This window comes from Rhipicephalus microplus, chromosome 2, assembly GCF_043290135.1.
Source record: "Rhipicephalus microplus isolate Deutch F79 chromosome 2, USDA_Rmic, whole genome shotgun sequence".
Classification (NCBI taxonomy): Eukaryota; Metazoa; Arthropoda; class Arachnida; order Ixodida; family Ixodidae; genus Rhipicephalus; species Rhipicephalus microplus.
In genome coordinates this window covers 291,935,772-291,961,658 of record NC_134701.1, presented here as the reverse complement: position 1 = coordinate 291,961,658, position 25,887 = coordinate 291,935,772, and the positions used below count along the sequence as shown (strand labels likewise).

General features: G+C 45.6%; 1 protein-coding gene across 3 annotated transcripts in view; it reads right to left on the bottom strand.

Annotated features, from left to right (window-relative positions):
• The window catches only part of LOC119178021 (allene oxide synthase-lipoxygenase protein), a 101,359-nt gene that overhangs the window by 27,831 nt on the left and 47,641 nt on the right, over nucleotides 1–25,887 (bottom strand). For all 3 annotated transcript variants that reach the window (XM_037429193.2, XM_075882257.1, XM_075882256.1), the window contains exons 4-9: nucleotides 24,290–24,334; nucleotides 20,473–20,598; nucleotides 12,157–12,254; nucleotides 1,337–1,469; nucleotides 300–395; nucleotides 138–234 (exon numbers count right to left, since the gene is read on the bottom strand). In XM_037429193.2, the coding sequence (XP_037285090.2) occupies nucleotides 138–234; nucleotides 300–395; nucleotides 1,337–1,469; nucleotides 12,157–12,254; nucleotides 20,473–20,598; nucleotides 24,290–24,334 (595 nt within the window). The remainder of the gene's footprint in view (nucleotides 1–137; nucleotides 235–299; nucleotides 396–1,336; nucleotides 1,470–12,156; nucleotides 12,255–20,472; nucleotides 20,599–24,289; nucleotides 24,335–25,887) is intronic.

Here is a 25,887-nt window from a genome sequence, read left to right as displayed (position 1 = left end):
TGGCGGTGGCGACGGCAGAAACCAGCCGAGACTGTCCATATAACTGCTATCGCAATATTACTGGGTCCAACAAAGAAAAAAAATCAAGCCCCTAAATATCTACTTTATTGCTTCATTGCGTAGACGATGTTACTTACCTAGGTGTGAGCAAGACTGATGGTAGCTGGCGTCCGAGTTGTTGTAGTACATCTTGGCTGCAATCCACGTAAACGGTGGGTCGGATGGCAGAAACACCTAGATGGCGAAATGAAGCAGCTGTCACTGACATGTACAGCGCACATGTGAGCGTTAAGACGCACCGGATTGTCCACGCCTTTCTGCTGCCTCAGCTGTATGGCGATGGGCATCAGGTCGTTCCTCTTGTTCAGGAAGAAGAGCGCCATGGATCCCCACAGCTGAAAGGCGAAACAAAAAGCAATATTGTTGTGTGCGTGCACGTGCACAAGTCACGTTGACGATCCACTACCATTTTCATAAACAGAATAAAGCCACACAAATGCTAACGATGCGTGCAAGCAGCACACATATTCGGTTTGTGTAGAGCTTATTTTACGTAAAAGACAAGGGTGCCGCCTCAAAAATCCCTAAAACAAATAATTTCGTATTTGGATATTACGGTGTGAATTAACGAATTCATCGAAGTTTGAATGAGCCAACTGAACCGTTTTGATGTGCACGCGTCTACCTCAACACTTTTCGTTTGTGTGTTAAAGGTACGAAACGGCAATGCTAGTAGAGCCCTATATCGCAGCCCCGAAACCCATCCTGAGCTGCGAACACCAATACACTCCCCCTCAAAGAGCCCTTCACCACTCCACGTTCTAAGATGACAAAGTGGCTTACTCTTCATCTTCGCCATCCTACAGGCGATATCTCCTCCTTTCCACCTAATTCTTAAAAGCACGAGCACTAGGTATTCACCCTATCAGGGTTTCGAACTTCTCAGCTACACACTGCCGCTTGTACAGTTGGAAACACACAAAATTAGGTGAAATTAGTCAACCCCTTACATGCGAAACGAAAAAGAATGGATGGGTGGCTGCATGTCAAAGTAGTGTGAGACACAATCCACATCTGATATTTTACGTATATGTACGAGGTAAGTGTTTGTACTGTTTATACGCCACTGACGGGAATCACTAGCCTTGCGTCACGAAGCGTACCAGAAGAACGAGAAACGTAAGAAAAAGAATTGTGTGAGGGAGTTCATTTATTTTGTAGTTTGCTATATTTATACTTACAAGCATGGTGCATAACATTCTACACAACAAATAAAACGAAAAAAACGTAATTACTGCGTCACTAATGAAAGTAAGCATTCTCTGCACGAACTCACCGTTTCCTTTGTCATTAGTGGGACGCCTTCGACAATAGCGATGTCTGTCATGAAGATTCTGTTTCTCTGCATCGCTTCGTTCAAGTTCATTCCCTCCAGGAACGGTTCGACCATGTAGTCTTCCACGCCAAACCTGTGAAACCATGACATTTTGCGTTTGCCTATGGTGGTCAACTGTAATTTCGTTAGACATTTGCATCACTGAATTTGGTATACACCGAGAAGACCACGTACCAGCAAACAAGGATTAAAAAAACAGTTTAGCACATTTGAGTGAAACCAATAAAATATGCTTCGCGGATTTCATAAAAGAAAGAGCGTGCAAACATGGACACAAGAGACAATCGCCGACTAACGCTTGAAGATATGCACAACGGCGGAACAGAATGGAGGCACGAAAAGTTATCTGCGTATGTCCATGAAGTACTAGCGAACCTATCTATGTGGCACGGGCGGGGGTCTGCACGAAGGATAACTGTGAAAGCGTGTGATTTCATCTTTATGCAAGTGAACTGATGGTTGGCTCACGCATGTGCTATTTATTTATTTATTTATTCATAATACCCCTAAAGGCCCTCGTGAGAGGGTATTACATAGGGGGGGGGGGTTACATGAGCAATATTACAAACAATAAACGTCAAAAACGAAAAAAAGGTCAAAAAATTCAAATTAAATACAGACTAAGGTTGAGATATATGTTATAACAAGTAATTGGTAAAGACAGCAAAAATAGAGAAAAGAATAGGCAACAAATCATTGGTATTGTTGCCTATTCAATAACAATGTTACCATTGTTATTGTTATGCAATGCCTCAACCATCGAATGTGTTCCTTGATTCCTCTGCCGGCACAACACTGCGCATTCATCGAACCTTGGCATGGCCTTACTTGCAAGGTGTTTCAGCGCGTGAACAAAGGGAAAAAGGACAGGGTAGACAGAAAGAGCGCTCTTTCTGTCTACCCTGTCCTTTTCACCTTTGTTCGCGCGCTGAAACACCTTGCAAATATGACTACGCACCAACTAGCCCAAGCTTCCACTCTTACGCCCTTACAATTTCGACAATGTATACATAGATTAAAAAGTGACCTTCTGGTTTGTGATCACTCGTGCTCCCAGAATCTGTGGTTAATGCAAAGGCCCGTCTGTACTACGTAGAAGTCACTGCAGCTAAAAGGAACCTTATACACCACGCCTGTAAAAAAAGTCGCAGTTTTGTTGGTGCATTTTACGAAACAATTATCGGTCGGATTTTTCGTTTTTTTACTTGCTCATTCTTTCTCTACACAGTGGCACAAACCTTACCTTGCTTGTTGGCAGCCGTAAAACAATATTAATGCCAAATCTACATCCTTTAGCCTGCGCAAAAAGTGCCGCCATATCCACGAAGTGAATGATGATGAGTGGGCGAAGCTCCGGAGGTAAACCTGGTAAACCATGAATCCTCTGTACATTTTGCCCACTCGATTTTATTACATCGCTCCCCCTAGCGTACGTCGCCGCACTAAATCGAACGCTTGCCTTCAACCAATGACACGCGCCATATGTGACATCATTCCTATTTTATAAGATCTCGCGTCTTTCATCAACTACAAGTACCGCTTTCTAGTTTATAACATCTTGCATCTTTTCATCATCAGCTACAAGTACCACCGTCTAGTAAACACTACAAGAACTAAACGAGAGGTGGCTACATACAGGAGACGGTACCGCCATCTAGTGAACACTGCAAGAACTAAACTAGAGGTGGCTACATACAGGGGACGGTACCACCATCTAGTGAACACTGCAAGAACTAAACTAGAGGTGGCTACATACAGGGGACGCACAGCCCACGCCCTAAGGAGCTTCGCCCCTAATAAATATAACCTACAACACGTTTCTTCCAATCGCGTTTGGCAATGTTCGCACTTTACGTTCAGTGACAGGGACCACTGAAACACGAGGATTGTCTAAAAGTAAGGTGGAAAACTGAGTGAGTTGGTGCAGATTCATCGTGACTAACAGTACGAAGAACAAAGACGAAGATGCACAACGCCACACAGTGCTGTGCCGTGTCCACTTCTTCAGCATGGCTTTGTTGGTGTGAAGACACATAAACAAGATTGCTCCTTCTGCATCATCGCGTCAGAAAGAAGTTTACTTCAGAGTATTAGCAGACACGTCTCGCGTCACTTAATATGGAGAACTCTGGTGATCGCCAGCTCTAGATGCGTAGTGCAACTTTTAGTGAATAATAACCACGGAGACTTCTTGATTTCGCACCAACTATAAATATCCATATTATTCGTTGTCACGTGCACAACTATTGAAATTTTCAATGACTGCATCTTGGGTCAAAAATATAAAACCGTCTGGAGTTCTGCTTGAAATGCACGTTCTTTGAGTGGCAGGGACGTGTGGTTCCACAGGGCAGGAGTTTACGCAGGTTCTGGCGTCATAAGCGACATCTTTGTAAGTTGCGTTGGCCGCAAACTTAAAAGTAACTGGGGTGAATTAGCCTCGCAGATTTTTCGCTATGTAAATGAGTATTCAGTTTTCAATACTATGCATAAGTTTCAGTGATTCATTCATTGTGAAGGTGTGTAAGAAACATTGACAAGGTCTGTTATAAAAGTTTGAGAGTTCTAGAGAAGTAACAGTCACAGTTCCTATCTATTATGATCTCCTTCAAAGCTGATAATGTTTTTTGGTCCTTTCAACTGAGGCCAAAGAAGTTTATTCTTGATTACTTGTCAGGACACCGTTAATTGATTAAAACAGGTGTCACAACTTCCAATATAGGGACCATCCTCAACAAGGGCTGTCCTCATTTTATGCCTGACAGCGTCAAAGATCAGGTGATGAGGCTACGTTCAGCAGGCTATCCGAACTTTCTCATTTCTGGGACCTGCGATAAGCTGCTGCGAGAAATCAAAGGGCAGCCCTCACGAATGAAAGAAAAAGAAGGTTATAGGCGTCTGTCTACATCTCATATGTGAATTTCTTTTTCTACAGAATAAAGAAAGTCGCATCTTAGATTAGAATGGACGCCAGGCTTTCGAGTAAAACCGGTATTAAATAGGTATTAAATAGCAGGTATTAAATAGGCAAAAAGAGAAGAACCGATTAGCAATGAAGCTTGAAACATGCTCTGATGTTTCTTCCTTACATCCAGAACGCCGTGTATTCAATGCAATTTTCCCGCGGTCGTCAGTACATAGGTCACATCATCATCATCATCAACATCAGCATCATTCTGAAAACGTCCACTGCAGGACAAAGGCCTCTCCTATGTTCCGCCAGTCAACTCGGTCCTGTGCTTGCTGCTGCCACCTTATACCCGCAAACTTCCTAATCTCATCTGCCCACCTAACCTTCTGTATCCCCTTAAGCCACTTGCCTTTTGTGGGAACCAAGTCAGTAGCCCTTAATGACCAACGGTTATCGTGCATACGCGCTACATGCCCGGCCCATGCCCATTTCTTCTTCTGGATCTCAACTATGATATTCTTAACCCCGGTTTGTTCACTGATTCACTCTGCTCCCTTCTTGTCTCCTTAGGTTACACCTATGATTTTCCTTCCCATTGCTTGCTGCGTCGTCCTCAGTTTAGACTAAACCCTCTTTGTAGGCCTCCATATTTCTACTCCATAGCTAAGTACTGGCAATATGCAGCTGTTATATACCTTTCTCTTGGGGGATAGTGGCAACCTACCAGTCATGATTTGAGAGTGCTTCCCAAATGTGCTTCATTCCATTTTTATTCTTCTAGTTCAATCTCGTGGTTCTATCGGCTCCGCAGTTATTACCTGTTTTAAGTAGACGTCGTCTTTTACAACTTCAAGTGCACTGTTACCTATATCGAAGTGCGATTTCCTCCCGAGGTTGTTGTACACAACTTTTGTTTTCTGCAGCTGAATTTTAAGATCTACTTTTCTGCTCTCCTTGTCTAATTCAGTAATCATGAATTGCAACTCGTCTCCTGAGTTGCTCAGCAATGCAATGTCATCAGCAAAGCGCAGGGTACTAAGGTACTCTATAATAACTCTTATTCCTAAATCTTCCCACTCTAGGCCTCCATAAACCTACTGTAAGCACGCCGTAAATAGCATTGGCGAGCTTGTATCCTCCTGCCTTACACCCTTCTTGATTTGTATTTAGTTGCTTTCCCTGCAGAGAACTATGGCGCAGTTTACCCCCTGTAGATTTCTTCCAACATGTTTCCATAAGCTTCATCGAAGCCCTGATTCCGGAGTGTGTGCATGACTGCTAATATTTTTATGAATCAAACGCTTTCTCATAATCTATGAAGGCTATGTATAGTGGTTGGTTATTCTGAGCATATTTGCAATGGCCGTGTGTAAATGCAGGTACACCACTGTTCCTTGAAAGGCTTCGCATTTGTCCATGTACTGTTGCAATTGTGAGTGCCACGCACTTTTGTATAAAACAAACGTGCTCTTAAGGCACCCAGAAAAATTCTTAAGCGAGATTATGCAAGCGTTTTTTTTTTCATAAGAAGGGGTCTCGATGTGTCAGCCAGCCATCTATTCCCTTATAGGGTAACGATGTTTTAACATTAGATTTAAGTGCATAAGGATGATTTGTGATCTCCTGCGGGGTTTTCGGTTGCGTTTTTGAATTAGCTTTTTTTTACTTGTATTAATTTTCGCAATATTCGCGTCCACTTGACAATGGGTGCGTAGTGTATATTTTTTCTCGAACGGCAAATGCCGGAAAAGCCACTAGGTGTGCTTATCGTGCGTTATTTATGTTATCAATTTTTTTCAAAAAATATTCGGCAGCACTTTGCCATGTCCACTTCTCGTCATCGCCGTTTTTTTTCGCGCTCTTACCCATGATGAAACTGAAAAGTATGTAACCAGCGGGTAAGAACTGTCACTTATTTTTTTGCTCACACGACTTGGTGAGGGTTAAAGCAAGGCGGGGCTATATAGTACTTACAAGCTTGGAGTGTTTCGACGAGAAGTTTAAGAGCGGTATTGAAGGTCTAGTCGAAGACTGGCAGCATACGCATGGTATCTTTTAGTGTGAATACATAACAACCACCTAAGCTCTTTTTTAGCTGCATGTGGAGCTCGTTAGAAAATGAAAAAGAACAGGAGAAAAGGCAGGGAAGTTAACCATGCCAAGCTTGCTACCCTACGGTGGTGGACTCGTTAGAGTATTTTTATATTGAGCTTAATAAGATAATCACTTGATATTAGGCATCTAAAATTTTAAATTTTCAATTTAAGGCCAAGTGGGTTTGTTATGGGTTTTGTTAGCGTACATACAGTGGGGTGATTTCTCTCGGGCGTATCACCCACCAGAAAAAAAGATACGGTTTTGCCGTAAAAGCGAAGCAATAAACGCGATAGCAATGAATTGGAAGGTCACGCGCAGAATGGCAAGCACATCGAAATGTGCCCTGCGTTTCTCACGCCCAAAAGACGCAGGAAACGTACGCACAGGTACAGATTAACGTGAATAAGCGCCTGAGTTGTTACTTCGCTGTGTCTGAAATCGCGCCCTTTTCTCTAACGCAGGCTGTGCAACGATTGCAGTGACCTTTGTGCGCCCGGTAACTACAACATGCAGAATCGTTCCGACGAAACTCAAAAGCTAGCCAAGACGTACGATTCTCCTTACTGCAAGATAAGGGCACGTGATCGAGAGTACACCCCTTGATGCTCTACGCGGGCCAAAGTACGCGTGAGAGATGAGAGCCGCCACGTGCTGACTGCGCCATATTGCTGATAATGCTGAAAACACGATAGTCGCCCCCCCCCCCCCCTAAGACGCCCGCTAACAGCCGTAAGTGGTAGATATGAATAGCTTGTCGTTTGAACGTTCTAGGAGGTACCTCACGGTGGCTTAGTGGTTAAGGCCTCGCATTGACGACGCGGAGGTCCCACGTCCGATTCCACGTGCCGGAGTCTTTTTTTAAGTGTGAATACACTTTATAAGTGACCCCAAACCATCCACCGCCGTCGGCGGCGTCCGCAGTCTTCTCTCTATCTTTAAAAGAAAGAGGACTTGGCGGGCCGCAGCGCGACGCTCTACCGAATAAGCTACGGACGCGACGCTGATAGTCCCCCTCTCCCTTCGCTCGTTCCTCCGCTCTCCTCGCTCGCTGCAGCTGCGCGCGCACCCCTCTCTCTCGCGCGCCCGCCTTCTCTCTCAGTCTCCCGTCGAGAGCGGGTCGTGCGATGGATGTCCCGGAGGCAACGCTACCATCTGGATATAAGGCGCGTTACTGACACCGATATCAGCGTCGCCAACGGATCTTAACTTTACTCCCCCTCATAGCATCACCCCGTGCATTCGCACTTAACCATGTTCACCCTCGGGGAAATGCTTGGGAGTTTTAAGTGTGAATACACTTTATAAGCGATCCCAAACCATGCACCGCCGTCGGCGGCGTCCGCAGTCTTCTCTCTATCTTTAAAAGAAAGAGGACTTGACGGGCCGCAGCGCGACGCTCTACCGAATAAAGCGCGAGACAGACGTGCGATTTTCCGTGCGATTCGGCGTCGCATGGTGCGGCGTGCCGCATGCGACGTTTTGGGACACACGGGGGCGAAGAAGCCATCAGCGGCAGGCTCCACCCCCCTGCGGTGCCTCGGCATGCAGGGTCGAACGACTTGGTATCCTCGTAATGAGGCTCAAAACAAACAACATTACACAGCCACGTGTTGTTCCCCCCAAAATAATTAATAAAGTGCATTCGTGAACGACAAGAATGTCCTAACCGCGGCAACAGTTGATTATTCACGACTCCGACAGGTAGGCCTAGCATCGCGGGCGCCGGCCGTCGCCTACGCCGTTCACACGCGAGCTCATCGTCGAGCGCTTGTTTTTGACAACACTATCAAGCATTGCGCTCGTATGTAATGCGTTAGCGTACATTATTACTTTATCGATGCCATCGATGTGAAGAGCAAAGGTGGAAGCGAAGCGAGCCAGCGCAGAGACGCCGGTAGCTGTGTTTACCTGCGAAATGACCTTGCATAGCTGCTCACTATCTCCGATCTCCTTAGCGGGTTGAAAACGGGCGTTGTCGAGCAGAAAAGGCACACTTCAAGTATCACTTTATTCAATGCGGAATAATATCACGTCACCAGGGAAACAAACGTACTCGATGTTTGTCACGCCGCCGCAGTCGGCGATGTCAGCAATCCACGCTCGCACCGCTCCATCGACTCGCCTGGAGCCTTGAAACACGGGTGATGGGAGCGGCAACAGGGAGATGGCGCCCCTAGCATCGTGACGCCACTCGTATGCTCGCGCTGTGATTGGCTGCTGCAATGCGGTGGTGCGACGCTGCGACAAAAATATCTGGCCGGTTTGATGCTCGCCGCACCGGATATGCGGTGGTGCGACGCGATGATACGTCACGAAACGTCACCACTTCGGCAGTCGCATCGTCGCACCACACGCCGAATCGCAGAGAAAATCGCACGTCTGTCTCGCGCTTAAGCCACGGACGCGACGCTGATATCGGTGGCAGTAACGTGCCTTATACCCCCTCCCCCTTCGCTCGCTCCTCCACTCTCCTCGCTCGCTGCAGCTGCGCGCGCACCCCTCTCTCTCGCGCGCCCGCCTTCTCTCTCAGTCTCCCGTCGAGAGCGGGTCGTGAGGGGGAGTAAAATTAAAATCCGTTGGCATTCGCCAGTGAGTTGACGTAAACTCCCCCGTGTGATCAAATTGCGATTCCCAGGAACCATTATTCTTTATTCAAAAAAAAAAAAACCTTACAGGCCCCAGAACAGGGCATTGGGTAAGGGGGGGGGGGGAGGAATCGGAATGGTACAGAGAGGTAACCAACAGTTTACAGGCAGTATCAGTGCAAATACAACGAAAAAATATATATATATATATATATATATATATATATATATATATATATATATATATATATATATATATATATATATATATATATATATATATATATATATATATATATATATATATATTAATGAGATCACATTTTAGGCTATACAGGGCGAGGTAAATTAGAGGGAATACAGCACTTGTTGATATGAACATGGCGACAGAGGGATACATTTTAAAATAAAAGACAAGGGGAATATAAAGCACCGTTACGCAATGCACTCAGAATACAAAAACAGGGTCACATGGTGAACAGAGTGAGTAGCTGACGGCGAAATGTATCGGGATTAGATATGGAGGCTATGCAATCAGGGAGGTCATTCCAAAGACGAACGGCCCGAGGCAGTGGTGATGAATTGAATGCATTAGTTGACCCGTATATGCGCATGAAGCTTAACTGATTATGCAATCTGCGTGAAAAAGAGTGTGGTGTTTGAAGCTGAAGCCGCGTTCGTTTATTAGAGGTAATATATTTCTGGAACAGACAGAGAAGAGCAATACTGCGACGGCTATCCAATGACGGCAGCTGAAGGTCTGATTTAATTTGCGTTATGTTTGACGTGATGTCGTAGTTTCGTGATATGAAGCGGGCACCTCTATTTTGAATCCTTTCTATCATAATAATCAAGTAGTTTTGATGAGGAGACCAAATTGCTGAGGCGAATTCTAATATTGGCTGAATAAAGGTAAGAAAGGCTAGTTTTCGAATATTAGTAGGGGAATTTCTCAAGTTGCGGCGTAGGTAGCCCAGTGAACGTGATGCTTTGGCACAGGTAGACTCGATATGTGAGGCCCATGAAAGATTCTCTGTGAGAAGAACACCTAGATATTTGTAGGAAGAAGTGTGGGAAAGCATGGTATTGTTCAAGTAATAGGAGAATTCAGAGTTTACGTGTTTACGGGTGAAAGACATTACCTCGCATTTTGTTAAGTTCAGTTTCATAAGCCACTTGTCGCACCAGTTACAAATATGGTTGAGATCTGCTTGAATGGTTAAGTGGTCATTACTAGAGTTTATAGAACGGTATATTATACAATCATCGGCAAATAGACGCATGCAAGAAGTAATCTCAGAGGGTAAGTCATTAATGTAGATTAAAAATAGTAAGGGCCCAAGGACGCTGCCTTGCGGTACGCCCGAACTAACAGAAGAAAAAGGGGACGCAAGATTGTTAACAACAGTGAACTGCTGTCGAAAAGAAATGAAGTTTCGAATCCAGGTTAATGTTAAAGAATCAAGTCGTAGAGCAGATAGCTTAGAGATTAGTCGGCAATGGGGCACACGATCAAAGGCTTTAGAAAAGTCAAGAAAGATACAGTTTGTTTGAAGGTTGCTGTTCATGTTTGAGTGTAAATCGGTGGTAAATTCAAACAGTTGTGTGTCACACGAAAATCCCTTTATAAAACCATGCTGATTAGGAAAGAAAAAATTGTTCGTCTCGAGGTGATTGTACACGTGTGAACTGATTATGTGCTCAAGCATTCTGCAGCATATGCAAGTTAAAGATATGGGTCGATAGTTGTCAGGCGAGTGAACATCTCCAGTTTTGTGAATTGGTTTTATCTTTCCTATTAACCATTCGTCCGGTAGCATGCCAGATGTTAGAGATTGGTCAAAAATTTGGCATAATATTTTGCTTGATATGGGGAGGGTGTTCTTTAGTATCTTGGAATTAATGTTGTCAATACCGGCTGATGTGGATAATTTTAGGTTGTTAATGAGTGATCCAATGCCTCCAACAGTGGCAGTAATGGGTTCCATATAGGCGGCGTCAAGTTCAGGAAAAGTAGGCACATTGGAAGAATCTTCCTGAGTGAAAACAGATGAGAACCACCTGTTGAAAATAGAGGGGCAATCGGCGATAGGAATAGGTATTTCGTCAGACCATAAAGGCACCATAGTGTGATTAATAAATATAATAGTGCGAATTAATAAATACCCCTCATAGCGTCACCACGTGTATTCGCACTTAACCATGTTCACCCTCGGGGAAATGCTTGGGAGTTTTTTTTTTCTGGGATTTTTTTTTCTTTCTTGCGTTTTCATATGTATAAATACGTATGCATATACGGTGCACGATATCGACGCCGGCGGCGAAATCCAGCCGAGAGTGTCTATATAATTCCTGTCACAATAAAATGAAACGAAAACGCGTGGGCAAAGCGAGTAATACGACCGCGTGCGTGGACCATCAACCTACCGCTTTATCAGAAACGACAGCGCTGCCTTGGCGTGTGCAGCCGTCAAAATGCTGAATTAGTCCGATAGCTATATAGCCGCGGCCACTCATTTCGCCTAGGACTTGATGCATGGCTATCACATCAGTTACGTCGAAAACCGGGGCTGTTGAGAACCAGAAAATGAGTGTAAGTAGTGGTGTCTTCTTCGTGGAGCTCAATGAAATTTGTGCCTTCGATATTATTAAGAATAATAGTTTACGTTTAATGTCCCAAAACCATCTCATGATTATGAGAGACGCCATAGTGGAGGGCTCTGAAAAATCGAACCACGTGGGGATCTTCAACTTGCAGCTAAACCTAAGCCCACGGGCTTCAGGTATTTTTGTCCTCCATCAAGAGTGCGGCCACCGCGGCTGGGATTCGATTCCGTTACCTGCGGGTCCGAACTCGGGCACCATAATCACTATTCCATCGTGTTGGGTTTCCTACCAGGCATGCATCTGCCTCAAAGTCACCAAAAGCAAGTCAATTACACAAAGTGGTGTACAAATATTTCATTCATTCGAAACACAAGAAAATAATCATGGCAGGGCAAGATGTGTGTGGAATTCTGCACTGTTTCTGACGCAACTCTGTTATTGTCTGCCATTCACGCTGCTAATGGGTTATCCTACAGAAAGCACTAATTTATAAGCCAGAATCCTTAAGGATATATCATGTTAGCGACAATAGGAGATACAATAAAACACCGTTCACTCACTTTTCTGGAATGGCTTTGCAAAGCGTTATAAGGAAAGGGTTGACGCCTTGAACCCGCTGCAGACCAAACCATCGATCTTCGTTCCAATGATCGAGGCACTGTACACAAAAGCAATTACGTAAACGTCACGACGTAATTGTAAAGCTTAAAACTTCCGCATGAGCATTCGATTCTGGAAACCTGAGAACAAGCATCGAGGATACGGTTCTTGCTAAAATGTCTCGGGCATTGTTTTTTAGAACATCTTAAAATAACTTTATTTTAAAGACCATGAGCTCATAACGAAACTCTACACAGAGTCAGTTCTCGAGCCCAGACGCTTCATCAGTTCCATCAGTTGCGCCGAAGTGCCACCACAGCCCATACCATAGTGGCTGGAAAAACTGCATGGTCGAATACCTTCATCTATAAAACCATATCATAGAAATTAGGACAGATATCGGTTTGAGCGAGCAGGTTATTTAAAAACAAAATGTTCGACTGCGTCATTTCCCAACTAAGCTACTGCCTTTTACTGCGATGTTGTACGGTGCGAAGGCATCAATTAAGCGGTCGAAAATTCAGCTGACCGCATCACTTGTCTCACCAACTGGCGCCTGTATTGGCTAAACTCGCGACGTTACATGAAGTAGCATATGCTTGTACGATGCACATAAAAAGGAGCTAAAGCAGGCAATTTATTTTTTTCGTAGGCTCAGCCCACTTTGTAACTTACAATAAAACTGTCGGTGAACCTATTTTATTGCTTGCTGGGACGTTTGAATGATTGAATTTTATTAGCAGGAAGTCACTGAAGAGCCTTTCTCTAATGTGTGAAAATGCCTATTTCTTTTTGTCCGGCGAAAATTGCGCACGCATTATTCCTACATGGGTACTATACAACATACGTCGAATGGGCAAAGTTTGAAATTGGGCCTTTATTTATGTCACATAAGAACACCAAATACACACAAGCGGCAACAACGATATTGCCTATTGGTACAGGATATATATTTGAATCATTCTAAATCAGATTTTCTGAAAAACTATTTGCAGCACTTCGTAGGGACTTTCTTCACAAAAATAAAGCTGTTTGCCCTGAATAGCACTGTTTCATTCCAGAAACATCCATGTTGACAGCTTTACTTAGTTTATCCCAAACTGTGAACTCGACCGTTGATCAGAAAAGGAAAATGTTATAAAATTTTCATTGAATCAAACAAAAAACATTTGATACCACTTGTCACTCGGCACTACTAAAGAACTTTGAAGTGCTATGGCGCTGCTCCACGTTCGGATGAGCTGTTTTCTTTTTACGTTAAGATACCTAAATGAAAGTTACAAATCAATGCGTTAAGTAGGAATCAAGTAATCTCACATTTGGGTAGCGCAAGGATCGGTACTGGCACTCAAATTACTCACCTTACTCACTAACGATTTATTACCAGTGGTTTAATTATCTACATCCTTAACACTATGCTGTAAGCCAACAATGATGTCCTATTATTTACAGAAAGTTCACTTGAATTTCTTCAATACGCTATTTCCAACGAACTATGGTTTTGCACATAGCCGTGCAAGGGGTTTTCGTTCAGAAGAGGCGCAGGTTCATCGCAGTGCCCCCGCCGCCCTATTAAGTCAAAGTACGGGGCAGAATTAGTGCCCCCCCCCCTCTTTGGTAACGATGTTCCCCTCGTCCTGCGCAAGCCTATGGTTTCGTAACAACCAACTGTTACCGAATGACAATAAAAGAAATGGGTTGCCGTCGCCCCACCCTAAAGGAAAACGTTGCCATCTTTCCAGGCCAAAAACATGAATTACGCTTTGATTTATATTGTGTTACGCGTCAGGAAGCGTTTATTGAAAACACTCAGCATAAGCATTGAATGGGGTTAGGCTACGGGAGATAACAAAGTTCTAGTCGTCTTTTTACCAGTTAACTACAAAGTCAACAAGCCATTATCGACAAGCTGATACATAGCCACCAGAAACAGCAAGACAGTATGAACAAGTTTCTGAAAAATGTGAGGAGCAAAATGACCTGATAGACAAGTTTTCCCAGAAATGCACGATCATCCAAAAGCCTGATGCACTACCGGGTGCCCTCCTTCTCTCAGCAAATGTGGAATCTAGTGTCGATGCCCGATTCCCGACCTTAAAAGAAACTTTAATGAGAATTATCCACAATACCGTAGAGAATACTGTACAGACAGCATTAGCGAAGCTCACCGTAGGCATAAACAACACGATTACTACATTTCACACCAGAATGGACGGACTTGCAGCGCGGCTGAACAACTTCATAGCATATGTGAAGAAGACCTACGTCACCAAAGAGCACCTCGATACTTCACTAAGTGACGTTCATCCTGACAGGAAGCGGGCACCAGCAAAAGGCCGCAGTGCTTCTCGATCAGTTTCACCTACCCCCGAGCGCCAGCGGGGACCTGACCAGATTGAAGATGGCGGTCCCTAACAAGAAGACAACAAACACGCTCTCAACTCTCCGCATCTGGCAGCGGAGCTGTCGTTGCTGTCGTTCACGTTTTGCTACTTCGCAAGAATTTGTCTAGCAATACCCACCCGACCTCATAGCACTGCAGGAAAAAAATACACATAATGTGCGGCTACAAGGATACAACGCCAACGTCCAAACAAAGCGTACAGCAATCCTTACAAGAAATACTCTCATGGTACAGGAATTCAACCCAGTCAACACCCTTATCGAGCACACCGTGATAGAGGTAATACCGCAAAGGAAATCGCATGAGACGCATTGTTGCGAGCGCCTAAAGCCCCCCAAAAGACCAAGTGCTAAAATTTGACCTTCTGGTTCGAAAACTGAAGAAACGCGCTGATGGCCATTAAGTTATTAAAATGAGAGACTTTAACGCCCCTCACAATGCTTGGGGCTACCATACCAAAACAAAGAAAGGTGCCCGAGTACACGACACGGCTCAGCAGCACAAACTGTCTTTGTGGAATGATCCACTCCAGACAACAAGAGTAGGGAATAGTGTCGCCAGAGTCATGAACCCCGATATCACGTTCACGTTAAATGCGCGTTCAGCAGAGTGAAGCTGTCTTCCAGAAACCCTGAAAAGTGACCACCACAGCATCCAATTAACCGTAGCTCACACTCGCAAGCCCTACAGGATTGGCGTGGCCCAAATAACAGTGGGGTTCATTCCGAAGTGCTCTAAATGTCGAGACCACCATCGATGACGTAGACGATTGGGTGAGGAAGGTCCTCGACATTGCGGACCAGCACACCAAAAGAATACAGCTGAATGAGGACGCACCAGCTGTTGACACGCTCCTCCTTCATCTCTGGGAAGCAAGAAGATCTCTTCTCAAGACACGGAAGAGGCAGAGGCTAATTAAAAAACTCAAGAAGAGAATCGCCCTGCTCACTGAACAAGCGCAGGAATATGCAAAGAGGTTAGGAAGACAGAGCTAGTCTGCATTTTGCGACGCACTACGGAGAACTTAAAGTACAGAGAAAACGTGGAACATTCTGCGCGCTCTTCTCGACAACAGCCCTACAAGGACGGAGCAGCGACAAAATATTTGCAGGCTGATACACAAGTACGGCGGATCAGAGGAGGACCTCCTACGAGAGCTCCAAAAGAAGCTGTCTGGAGAAGCACCCATACCCATGATGGCACATGACAAAACCTACGACGGAAAACCAAACCCCGAACTTGATGAACCATTTACGCTGGCTGAACTAGGTGCATCACTAGCTACGCTCACTAAGAACACCAGCCCAGGGAAAGGCTGGTGTTCGCAATATAACAAGCAGCTCCGCAACCTTCTGCAGCCGGCACCCTACTCCAGTATCTCAATGCTTGCTGGGCGAGTGGTGAAATACCAGCTACCTGGAAGCATTCAGAGATTGCTATGATGCCGAAACCCAACAAGCCCCTCAGCTTCGAGAACCTCCGCCCCATTTCCATTACCTCGTGTGTAGGGAAACTATTCGAGCGCATGGTACACAACAGGCTAACCCCGTACCTCGAAGGCAAGGGATATTTTCCGAACACAATGTTTGGATTCAGGCAACACCTAGCAACGCAAGACATCTTCCTTTTGCTCAAGGAAGGCCCCATAAATCACCTGAGCACCAGAAGCAAATGTTCAATCGTAGCCATTGATATAAAAGGAGCTTTCGACCACGTCAGCCACGACACTATCCGCTGCAATCTTGAACATCTGGACAGCAGGCCTCGGTTATAAGACTACGTGAGAAATTTCTTCAAGCATCGCACAGCCACAGTGAGAATTTACAACCTTCGCAGCGACACTTTCTGACTACCTAACAGAGGTCATTTCGCTGTTGCTTTTCAACGCCGCATTGATCAAGTTACCCAGCCTCTTCGATGCTATACAAGACCTGCGATATGCCTTTTATGCGGACGACATCATGTTATGGACAAGGGCCTCAATTACCAGAATGCAAGAAATGCGCTTTCAAGAAGCAGTAGATATCACCGAGAGGTACTTGAAAAAAATGTGGTCTTGAATGCGCTCCCAAAAAGTCGGAACACGTCATCCTGAAGTGTAGAGTGAGAGGGTGGCCTGCCGCCTAAAAAACCGGATCCCAACGTGACCCTCAACGAAAAGCCCATCAAGAAAGCGGAAACGTTACGGGCACTGGGGCTCCACTTCCGCAAAGATGGGTCAGGTGCGGCTACACACCCTCGACTACAGCGCACGCTATCTCAACTCACGCATTTCGTCAGGCGAATCTCGAACCGTAGAAGTGGCCTTAAAGAGCAACACGCACTGCGCGTAGCGCAAGCTCTCCTCGGCATTCGAATAACCTATGGCACTCCCTATCTCGCCTTGAAGAACGCAGAGGTAGAGAAGCTGAACACCATAATTTGTAAGGCTACCAAAATTGCCTTGTGGCTCCCGTTCATGGCTTCCACTGCGAAACTACTAAAAATGGGCGTACACAGTAGCTGGCAGGAACTAGCCGAAGCACACAGGGCTAGCCAGCTAGAACCACTAAAGCTCTCGCCCACTGAAAGATCGGTGCTACAACTGCTGAACTATAGCAAAACTTTTATAGACGACACAGACGCGGACCGAAAAGAACGGATTCCACCAAACATCCGCGAATCTTTCTGTATTGCATGAATCCCTCGCAATATGCACCCCGCATATCACAAGGAAAGAAGGCAGGCACGAGTGAATGCTCTACGACAAAATCACAGCCAAGATCCGTACGTCAGATATACAGACGCAGCCAAGTGTCCTGGTAGAGACGCCTACGCTTTGAGCGTCGTTGATACTCGGGGCATAGAGCTCGCATCTGCCACAGTACGCACCCGAAGCCCAGAAACTGCAGAGGAGGCGGCAGTTGCCCTAGATACCACAACGCACTCGGATGCAGCTGTGGTATTTACAGACTCTACAACAGCCATGCGAAACTACAGCAAAGATCGTGTGTCTACCCTATCAATTTCGATATTGAAGCGCCGAAGCACTCCGATGCCGTTCACCTGTGTGACATGGGTTCTTGGGCACGAAAGGCTGGAAGGAAACGAGGAGGCTCTTGCCGCGACCCACGATCACGCTTACCGGGCTACCCCTTACCGCTTTCTAGACGCCAGGACTGCGTCCGTGGAGGCCGAGTCTGGACCTAACACTTACTGTGCAATACTGTAACACCCTAGGCTGGCGCGCAGAGAGTATCCACCATCGCACTGGAAGCTCAACAAAGAGGACAGCACCATATATTTAGAATACTGCAGAGGAACACATACGCTATTTCCAAGTAGTTCCGAGACCTGGCGTACTTCTGTGATAAAATGCTTCAATGGCACACAGAATGCTTGGGTTCGGTTCCAGCTGGAACCCTGACATTTATTCTTTGAATTCGTTGGGTCGACGCTACCAATGTCGGGTAGTTTTTAACGCTCGCACGTTTATTCTGCCCGTGTGTGTTCTCGTCGTTCCTGGGCAGATACTAAGTGTCAATCACCTGTGGCACATACCCACATACCAGTCGCACAAACCCACCCGTGGGTATGTGCCACTGTTTGGCGGGAGGTGTTTGACGACGTACGCGACGGGACTGTGAAATTATTCATGTCTTGACCAGCGCGTCATATTCATCAAACCATCTTACCTTCCCATGCTAATTTTGATTGACGCCAAGTTAAAGGGGTGACCACGAGAGTACCCAAACGTAAACGGCTAGAGAAATAGGTACGCTCAAAGTCGTCGAAGTTCGCTAAGAAATGACTTTTAAAAATCAACGCTATCCTTAAAAGGTCGTCCTTCCACTTTCGCATCCTCATATGTACATGCCAATACCTTGGTTTGGCTTTGGCGCGATCTTTGAATTTTATCCCGTTTCATTGCCACTTCAGCTAACGCTAAAACTCACGGGGCCAATTGCACGTGGTGCACCTAACACCGATATTCCTAGATTTTATGCAAAGACATAACTGTATTTCATACGACTGACAGGTGGTAAGAAGTTAACAAAGTTATCTGTATTGGACTGATCAGTAGCCATTTAGGCTGTCGTTTACGCTATCTGCGGGAAAAGTTTTCAGAACATGTGATTGAGTTCTTTTTGAATGGACGAACAGCTCTGGAAGAGGACGGAAGCGAGCTGACAAATTACAGGACTGACTAACAATCACATTTTCTTGCGTTTCCACGTCAATACATGAAGGTATAGCGCAATCAATAAACAACCAAGGGAACGACCAGACATTGAAAAAAAAAAGGGCAATGCAACTTACTCACACATAACATGGCATATTTCGTTTTTCCGAAGCGACAGTGAAGCCACGCTAGCAAGTATCCGACTTTTTGGGTCCAATAGGGCTAACGAAAGTCACAGCTTTGCCGCAAAGGCGAAGCAACGAACATGGCAGCAACAAATCGGAAGGTCACGCGCAGAATGGCCAACAGATTGAGAAAATTTCCCGCATTTCTCACGCACAAATGACGCACGAAACGCACTCACAGGCACCGAAGAACGCGAATAAGCGTATCAGTTGTTACTTTTCTGTGTCTGTAAAGCACGCCCTTTTCGCAAAAGGAGGCTGTGCAAAGATTGCAGTGGCCTTTGTGCGACCCGTAAATACAAGAAAATCGTTTCAGTGCAAGCCCAACGCTAGCCAAGACGTATGACACTCCCCACGGGGAGATAGGGGCACGCGAGAGATCGTCCACTCCACGAGCCAAAGTACGTCTTCAGTACGTCTTCCGAGGGCCAAAGTACCTTCACCCTATTTTGAGCTCCCAACGAATGGTGTGGCCGCAAGCCTGAATTGCTCCCATGAGACATGGTACAACCTGTTAACATCCAGATTAATGCAATGTGTTTTTTTAACAGAATAATTATATGACATCCTTGACTGCAATTAGAGGTATTTTCTAAAAAAAGTTTGAAATTACCTCTTCGAGAAAATTCTTTTCCAACTTTGGAGTTTTGGGTAAACCACTTACGTTCCATCTTAATTATGCAGTAAAACAAAGAACTATGAAATGGAGAAAGTTACCTCCACAATATGGCAATGCTCTTAATGTTCGTATGTAGAGAATTTCATCGCCCTTGGTTTAAGTTGTTTGCAGCAATTATTCCTGAAATACTGCTATTGTGTGTGGTTTGCCGTGTATGTGATTTTTCTGTGTGTCTTTCAATGCGTATAACAAGTAACTGCCCCCGCAACATTTTATATTACTTGTTCCTTACGGAAAATAAGTACTGTGATTCACAAGCACACAGATTTTTACTTACATGTACTTAAGATACATAAATCGTGAAAGTTGCAGAAAAGGATTTTTCACAGTCTAAAGGCACATTTCTTCAAGCAAACAAAATTGCTTCTTTCTGAACACAGCTCCACAATAAATTTCATGGAAATTGGGAATGGTGACAAGGACATCGTGTTCGATCTTACACCTTCGCACAAAAGGCTCCGATTGTTACGATTCAGGTTGCATGCAGGAGGTATCTTTCTAAAATTCATGTTTACTTGTAAAAATGTGTAGCCGTGGGGCTGGCTTACGTCGTAACGGAAACTTTAATATCAAGTAAAATATCTTTCATGCACAGCGTGACTTCAGGGTGCGAAGAGCGTTGATAGTACACACAATGGAAAAAAGAAATGTCCCTTTTGGGTGCCTTAAAATTGGGCAAACTGTCCATAATGCTGTGTGAGCACACACTTACCCCTCCCCGTCTCCTGCACACATACAACCATGCATTTCATTTTGAAAACTGTCCTTTTATGCTGCGCATGTGTTCTCCTTGGCAATGTTATAAAGAATGCGACTGGAAAAAAGCGATTTCTTCGGGAAACTTACTCTGGGCTCTCCGAGACTATACTTGTAGACTCGACGGAGGTCGTCCATGGATTGCCAGTGTGTGACCTTGATCATGATGAGTTTGGTTTCGACCATCATTCTCGCCTTCATCGACACAATGTCCCACTGCAGATTACAGCGGCGGAAGTTATAAAGACAACGACTTCATGAAGTGGTATGCGCTGTTATTTCATTCTGCTTTGCTTTAGAACAGGAAGCATTGAGTGGCCGCCGCCTTGCGACAAGCAGTAATTATTTACGGAAACGTCTCTTAGAGAACGTGAACGCGTACAGAAATATACAGGATGTTTCAAGAAATATATGTCAACATCCGCAAAAATGAAGAAAACGTGAAATTTGCTCGTTGCTTTCATAACTGTTGTTTCTGTAGCCGCAGGCATCTTACGATGAGCAGAAAATTTATCTCGGTAATTAAATATATTTCCGAAGTTAACTTTCAAATTAGTTCGGACAGGAGATGGACCACAGATATGGAGAAATTGGAGCAATTTCTGCGAAGAGTCCCTTGGGCACTTTTAAACCCCACCCCCAGCAAAAAAAAAAAAAAATGTTGGCGTAATGGGTGAAAAACGCAACTTCTCTCTCCTTCCCTTGAGCTTTTCATTCTTTTCCTCTTCCTCAGGGTTGGGTATCTGGTTAACCTTTCCGCTTTCATTTTACCTCACTAATCTTCCGTCTTTTCACTCTGAAAAAATGGCCAATTGTAATGAAATTCAACCAATTTCATTCATCCGTGGAACCTAAACGTGAAGGACGGAACTTCCATACTCTTCAGAGACGTCCCGATTGAGCTACACGAGAAAGCACGCCCATCTCGAACCCAGGCGCCTTCGGCGGTATACCCTCGCTCCCAGGGACGCCATAATTTGTTTGCAACTGCCAAGGCGCGCCTCGCTAGCATGGAATGCAGCGGCTCTGGGAGTTTAAAATGCAAAAAAAAGTGCCTGTTCACGCTGCGCCTGCTTATAAAATGTCATCTGGGCACCACTGCGCTGTCATCTGATGCGACAACAACACGCAAAAAAGGAAGAAATTGCTGAGCACTGCCTGTGAAGTTCAGAGCGCATCGCGGGAATCGTGCCGGTGCGGTGTTTTGCGATGTCACAGATTTCCATCCACAAAGAAAAACTCAGATCTCCGCCACTTTAGGATATAATCGCAATCAGCAGGATAAACTACGAGCCCAGTGAAGTCTACAAAAGAGTATACTTATTCCGTTTATTCAAGCGCGACTCCAGCTGTTTCACTTTACAACAGCGATTTGGGTGTAGTATGCCTGTAGTATGAGGCACAAAACGATTGGCGTACTCTTTCGCAGGCCGCATGTCAATAATATGATATACGTATTACGACTAACGCGTGGATGCACGTACCGCGCATGTTCATTACAACTGCAATGACCTACTATCGCGATGCGTGAACGGTGCGGAAAGCATAACTTTCGACTCGGACGAACTGTGACATGCCTTGACTGTCACACGACGAATCTACACGTGTTTTTGGCCGGCGTCGCCGTAGCATTTTAAAATCTTGTTTGGGCTGGCACGTTTGCAGTGCGTGTGTGTTCCGCGTTCCCGGCAGGACTGGCAATTGACACACATGCGGTGCATCAGCGTAAGTTGGAACCAGATTCTAGCGCTACATTCACGCTGGCTTACTGCACAAATTCTGCCTTGTCACAACCAAGGCATGTTACAGTTTGACCAAGTCGAAATCAATGCTTTGCGTTGTTCGCGTTTCTTTCAATCGCAATAGTACGTACCTGCTGAAGCTGCTTCCGTAGTCTGCAATTCACGTGCTGCAGACATTCCGGTATGTCGAGGGAGGTCTCCTCGATGTTTCACACGAAATCACCATAAACGTCCAGCGCAGGAACATTGAGAAACATGCTTACAGCCAGACTCGAGTTGTGAAGGTTCACGTTTCATTTGCAGAGCGTGTGCTCGCCTGGCAGTTGAGAGTTGAGAGCAGTGTTCTGGTGTATAGACCAGAACACAGCAAGATCAGTCCTTGCTGCCATATTGAAAAGTGCGTGGTATCCTCTGTTGCAAGTGCAGCGAAGCAACACTCTTAACTGCCAGGCGAGCACACACCTGAAGCAGCTTCAGCAGGTACGTACTATTGCGATTGAAAAAAACGCGAACAGCGGAAAGCATTACTTTCGACTCAGTCGAACAGCGGCATGCCTTGGCTGTGACAAGGCAAAATTTGTGCTGTAAGCCGGTGTGAGCGTAGCGCTAAAATCTGGTTTCAACTTACGCTGATGTACCGCATGTGTATCAATTGCCAGTCCTGCCGGGCACTCGGAACACACACGCGCTGCAAAAGTGCCAGCCAAAACAAGGTTTTAGAATGCTACAGTGACGCCCGCCGAAAGCACGTGTACATTCGCCAAGTGACAGTCAAGGCATGTCGCAGTTCGACCGAGCCGAAAGTCATGCTTTCCGCGCCGTCCACGCATTGCAATAGTATAGGTCGCTGCAGTAGAACTAAACATGCGCGGTGCGTGCATCCACGCATGAGTTGTGATAGTCCTAATAATCCTATGATTGACATGGGGCCTACGAAAGAGTACGCCAATAGTTTTGTGCCTCATACTACAGGCATACTGCACGCGAATCACTGCTGTAAAGTGAAACAGCTGGAGTCACGCTTGAATAAACGCAATAAGTATATATACTTACTTGCACAGTTCACTGGGCTCGTAGTTTATCCTGCTGATTGCGATTATATTCTAAAGCGGGGGAGCTTTGCGTTTTTTGTTGTGGACGGAAATTTGTGCAATCGCAAAACACCGCACCGGCACGATTACCGCGATGCGCTGTGAACTTCACAGGCAGTGCTTAGCAATCTCTTCCTCTTGAGCTGTTTGTTGTCGCTTCAGATAACAGCGCAGTTTTACCCAGACGACATTTTATAAGCGGGCGCAGCGTGAACAGGCACTTTTTTGCATTTTAAACTCCCAGAGCCACTGCATTTCATGCTAGCGAGGCACGCCTTGGTAGTTGCAAACAAATTATGGCGTCTCTGGGAGCGAGGATATACCGCCAAAGGCGCCTGTGCGCGAGATGGGCCTGCTCTCGTCTATAGCGTCATTATGCCATTCACCGACAAACTTCATGTCGCGGGCGCGCGGGCGGTGCTTCCAATCAGAGCACGTACGGCGCACGTAGGATAACTAATGTATAGAAGAGCTAACAATGCATGCTACAATCCCAGTTGAATGAAAAACGGAGTCATTCTGGTCGTCTGCTAGCTGCGTGCATATGCGCCATGGTGTCGGTTTCACAAGTGAATTTAGTTGAGTTTCATCACGCCGCAATAACTACCGCAGGCCACTTTTCAGAAATCTTAAGTCAGAAACAAGTCTTCGTAGGAAAGACTTCTATTCTCCCGCTCGAACTGGTCGGCTGCCTTCTCAAATAAATATACAATCATCTCATTTTCTATAAATTAGTTACGTGGTAATTATTGTTTATAGTCATCTTAAGATGTCTGCCATTACAAAAGAAAAGTAAATACAAAGGTATATGGAGTTAATATCACTTTTCTATTGCTTTCTGAGTTTTAGGCCACAAGTGTTACTGCACTTTTGTGAACTTAGCTGCCATTAGCGCGCTACCTATAAAAAGGAAAAGACGACAAAGACGTTAAGAAAGATCGGCGCTAAATATAAAAGGTAGGCCTACCTTTCTTAACCTCGTAGCCACCTTTTTTTATTTACCACGCTAAATCAAGCAACCTTTATGGCCACAATTGTTTTTAAAACACCCCGAATGCATATCGCTATACTCACTTTGTATTCGTGACTGAACTGTTCATCTTCGGGAAGGCGGTAGGCCTGCAAAGATTGAGACATGGATGAAAGAGTGCCTATATACACGTGCACTTAATTTTAAAAGAACTTACCCATTGCATCACACATTATACAGTCGGCAGTTTATAAACAACGTTTACGCAAACGCACCTTACGCACGACAACCAACCACGATAATCGCTCCTTAGTGTAGATGGTATATGTTCATCTTCGAGAGCCTTATGGCATATCAAAATGCTCAACGCAAAAACAAAAAAATAGGCACGAAAGGGGAACTGCCGGCCACTCTGGTGAACTAACAAGTGTGCACCACCATGACTCTTCCGTCGTTGTTGAAAGTGCATGCCAAACAGGCTTTCCATTAATGGCCGCCGAGCCCATTTGACACTACCTTTACTCCTGTAAAGTCGGAGACTGAAGTCAGACCATGTGGTGAATCATTGTATCACGTTCATTTTTGTATCAGTTAGAAAGCTTGCTTTTTCAGATTAGGTCAAGTGGGGAAGATGGGAGAATAAACTGGGTAGGGGGGGGGGAGGGGTTAACGTCCCAAAACTATCATATGGTTATGAGAGACGCCGTAGTGGAGGGTTCCGGAAATTTTGACCACCTGGGGTTTTTTAACGTGCGCCTGAATCTGAGCACACGGGCCTACAGCATTTCCGCCTCCATAGAAAATGCAGCCGCCGCAGCCGGGATTCGATGCCGCGACCTGCTGGTCAGCAGCCGAGTACCTTAGCCACTAGGCCGCCACGGCGGGGCGGGGGGGGGGGGCAGTGCGCATTAGTGCAACTTTTATAAGCATTGCGAACGCAGGTGCAAAATTCATCGGAGCGTCGCTTTATCCCGTCGTTTTTCATACCCCCTGCTTGGGTGGCTGCCATGGTGTATCTCAGGGGCGCTTGCAATGGATTGGATTGAGAGAGGTGGGAGATGGGCATGGCAAAACAAACACACTTTGTGACCACGAAATGACAAAGAAATGAGAAAACAAAAAAAATTGCCCGCAGCTTCCCTCGGGGGAACACTGAGGAGGATGCGGACCATATAATTGGTTAACGGGGTGTTAAAGTGCGACTTACTTGGGTCGATGGCTAAATTGGTTAACGTGGTTGTGAAATGGGGTGTTAAATTGCGACTTACTTGGGTCGATGGCTAAATTGGTTAACGTGGTTGTGGGAGGGGGTGTTAAATGAGTGAACACGTACACACGTATGCGAAAGGGCGGCGCTGGTCGAAGGGACGTCGATCATTGTGTTTGTGGTTTCGTTGGAATTCATTTCACCGCGACCTTGGACGTCGACGCGCCGTACAAACCAACCGACGAGCGGCAACTGAGCGAGCGAGCGCCGACCTTGAGTATATATACAGCACGACGGCGAATGCACTGTCAGCTGTTGAATGTTCTCGAAGCGCGACGCCACATGCGCGTCCACTGGAGAATCAGGAGAATTGTAGATGTCGAACGCGGTGTGTAGAGGAGGAAGGGTGCACAGATGGTGGAGGAGTGAAGCGCGCGCGGTGTGTAGAGGAGGAAGGGATGCACAGATGGTGGAAGAGTGGGCGACGGCGCATGC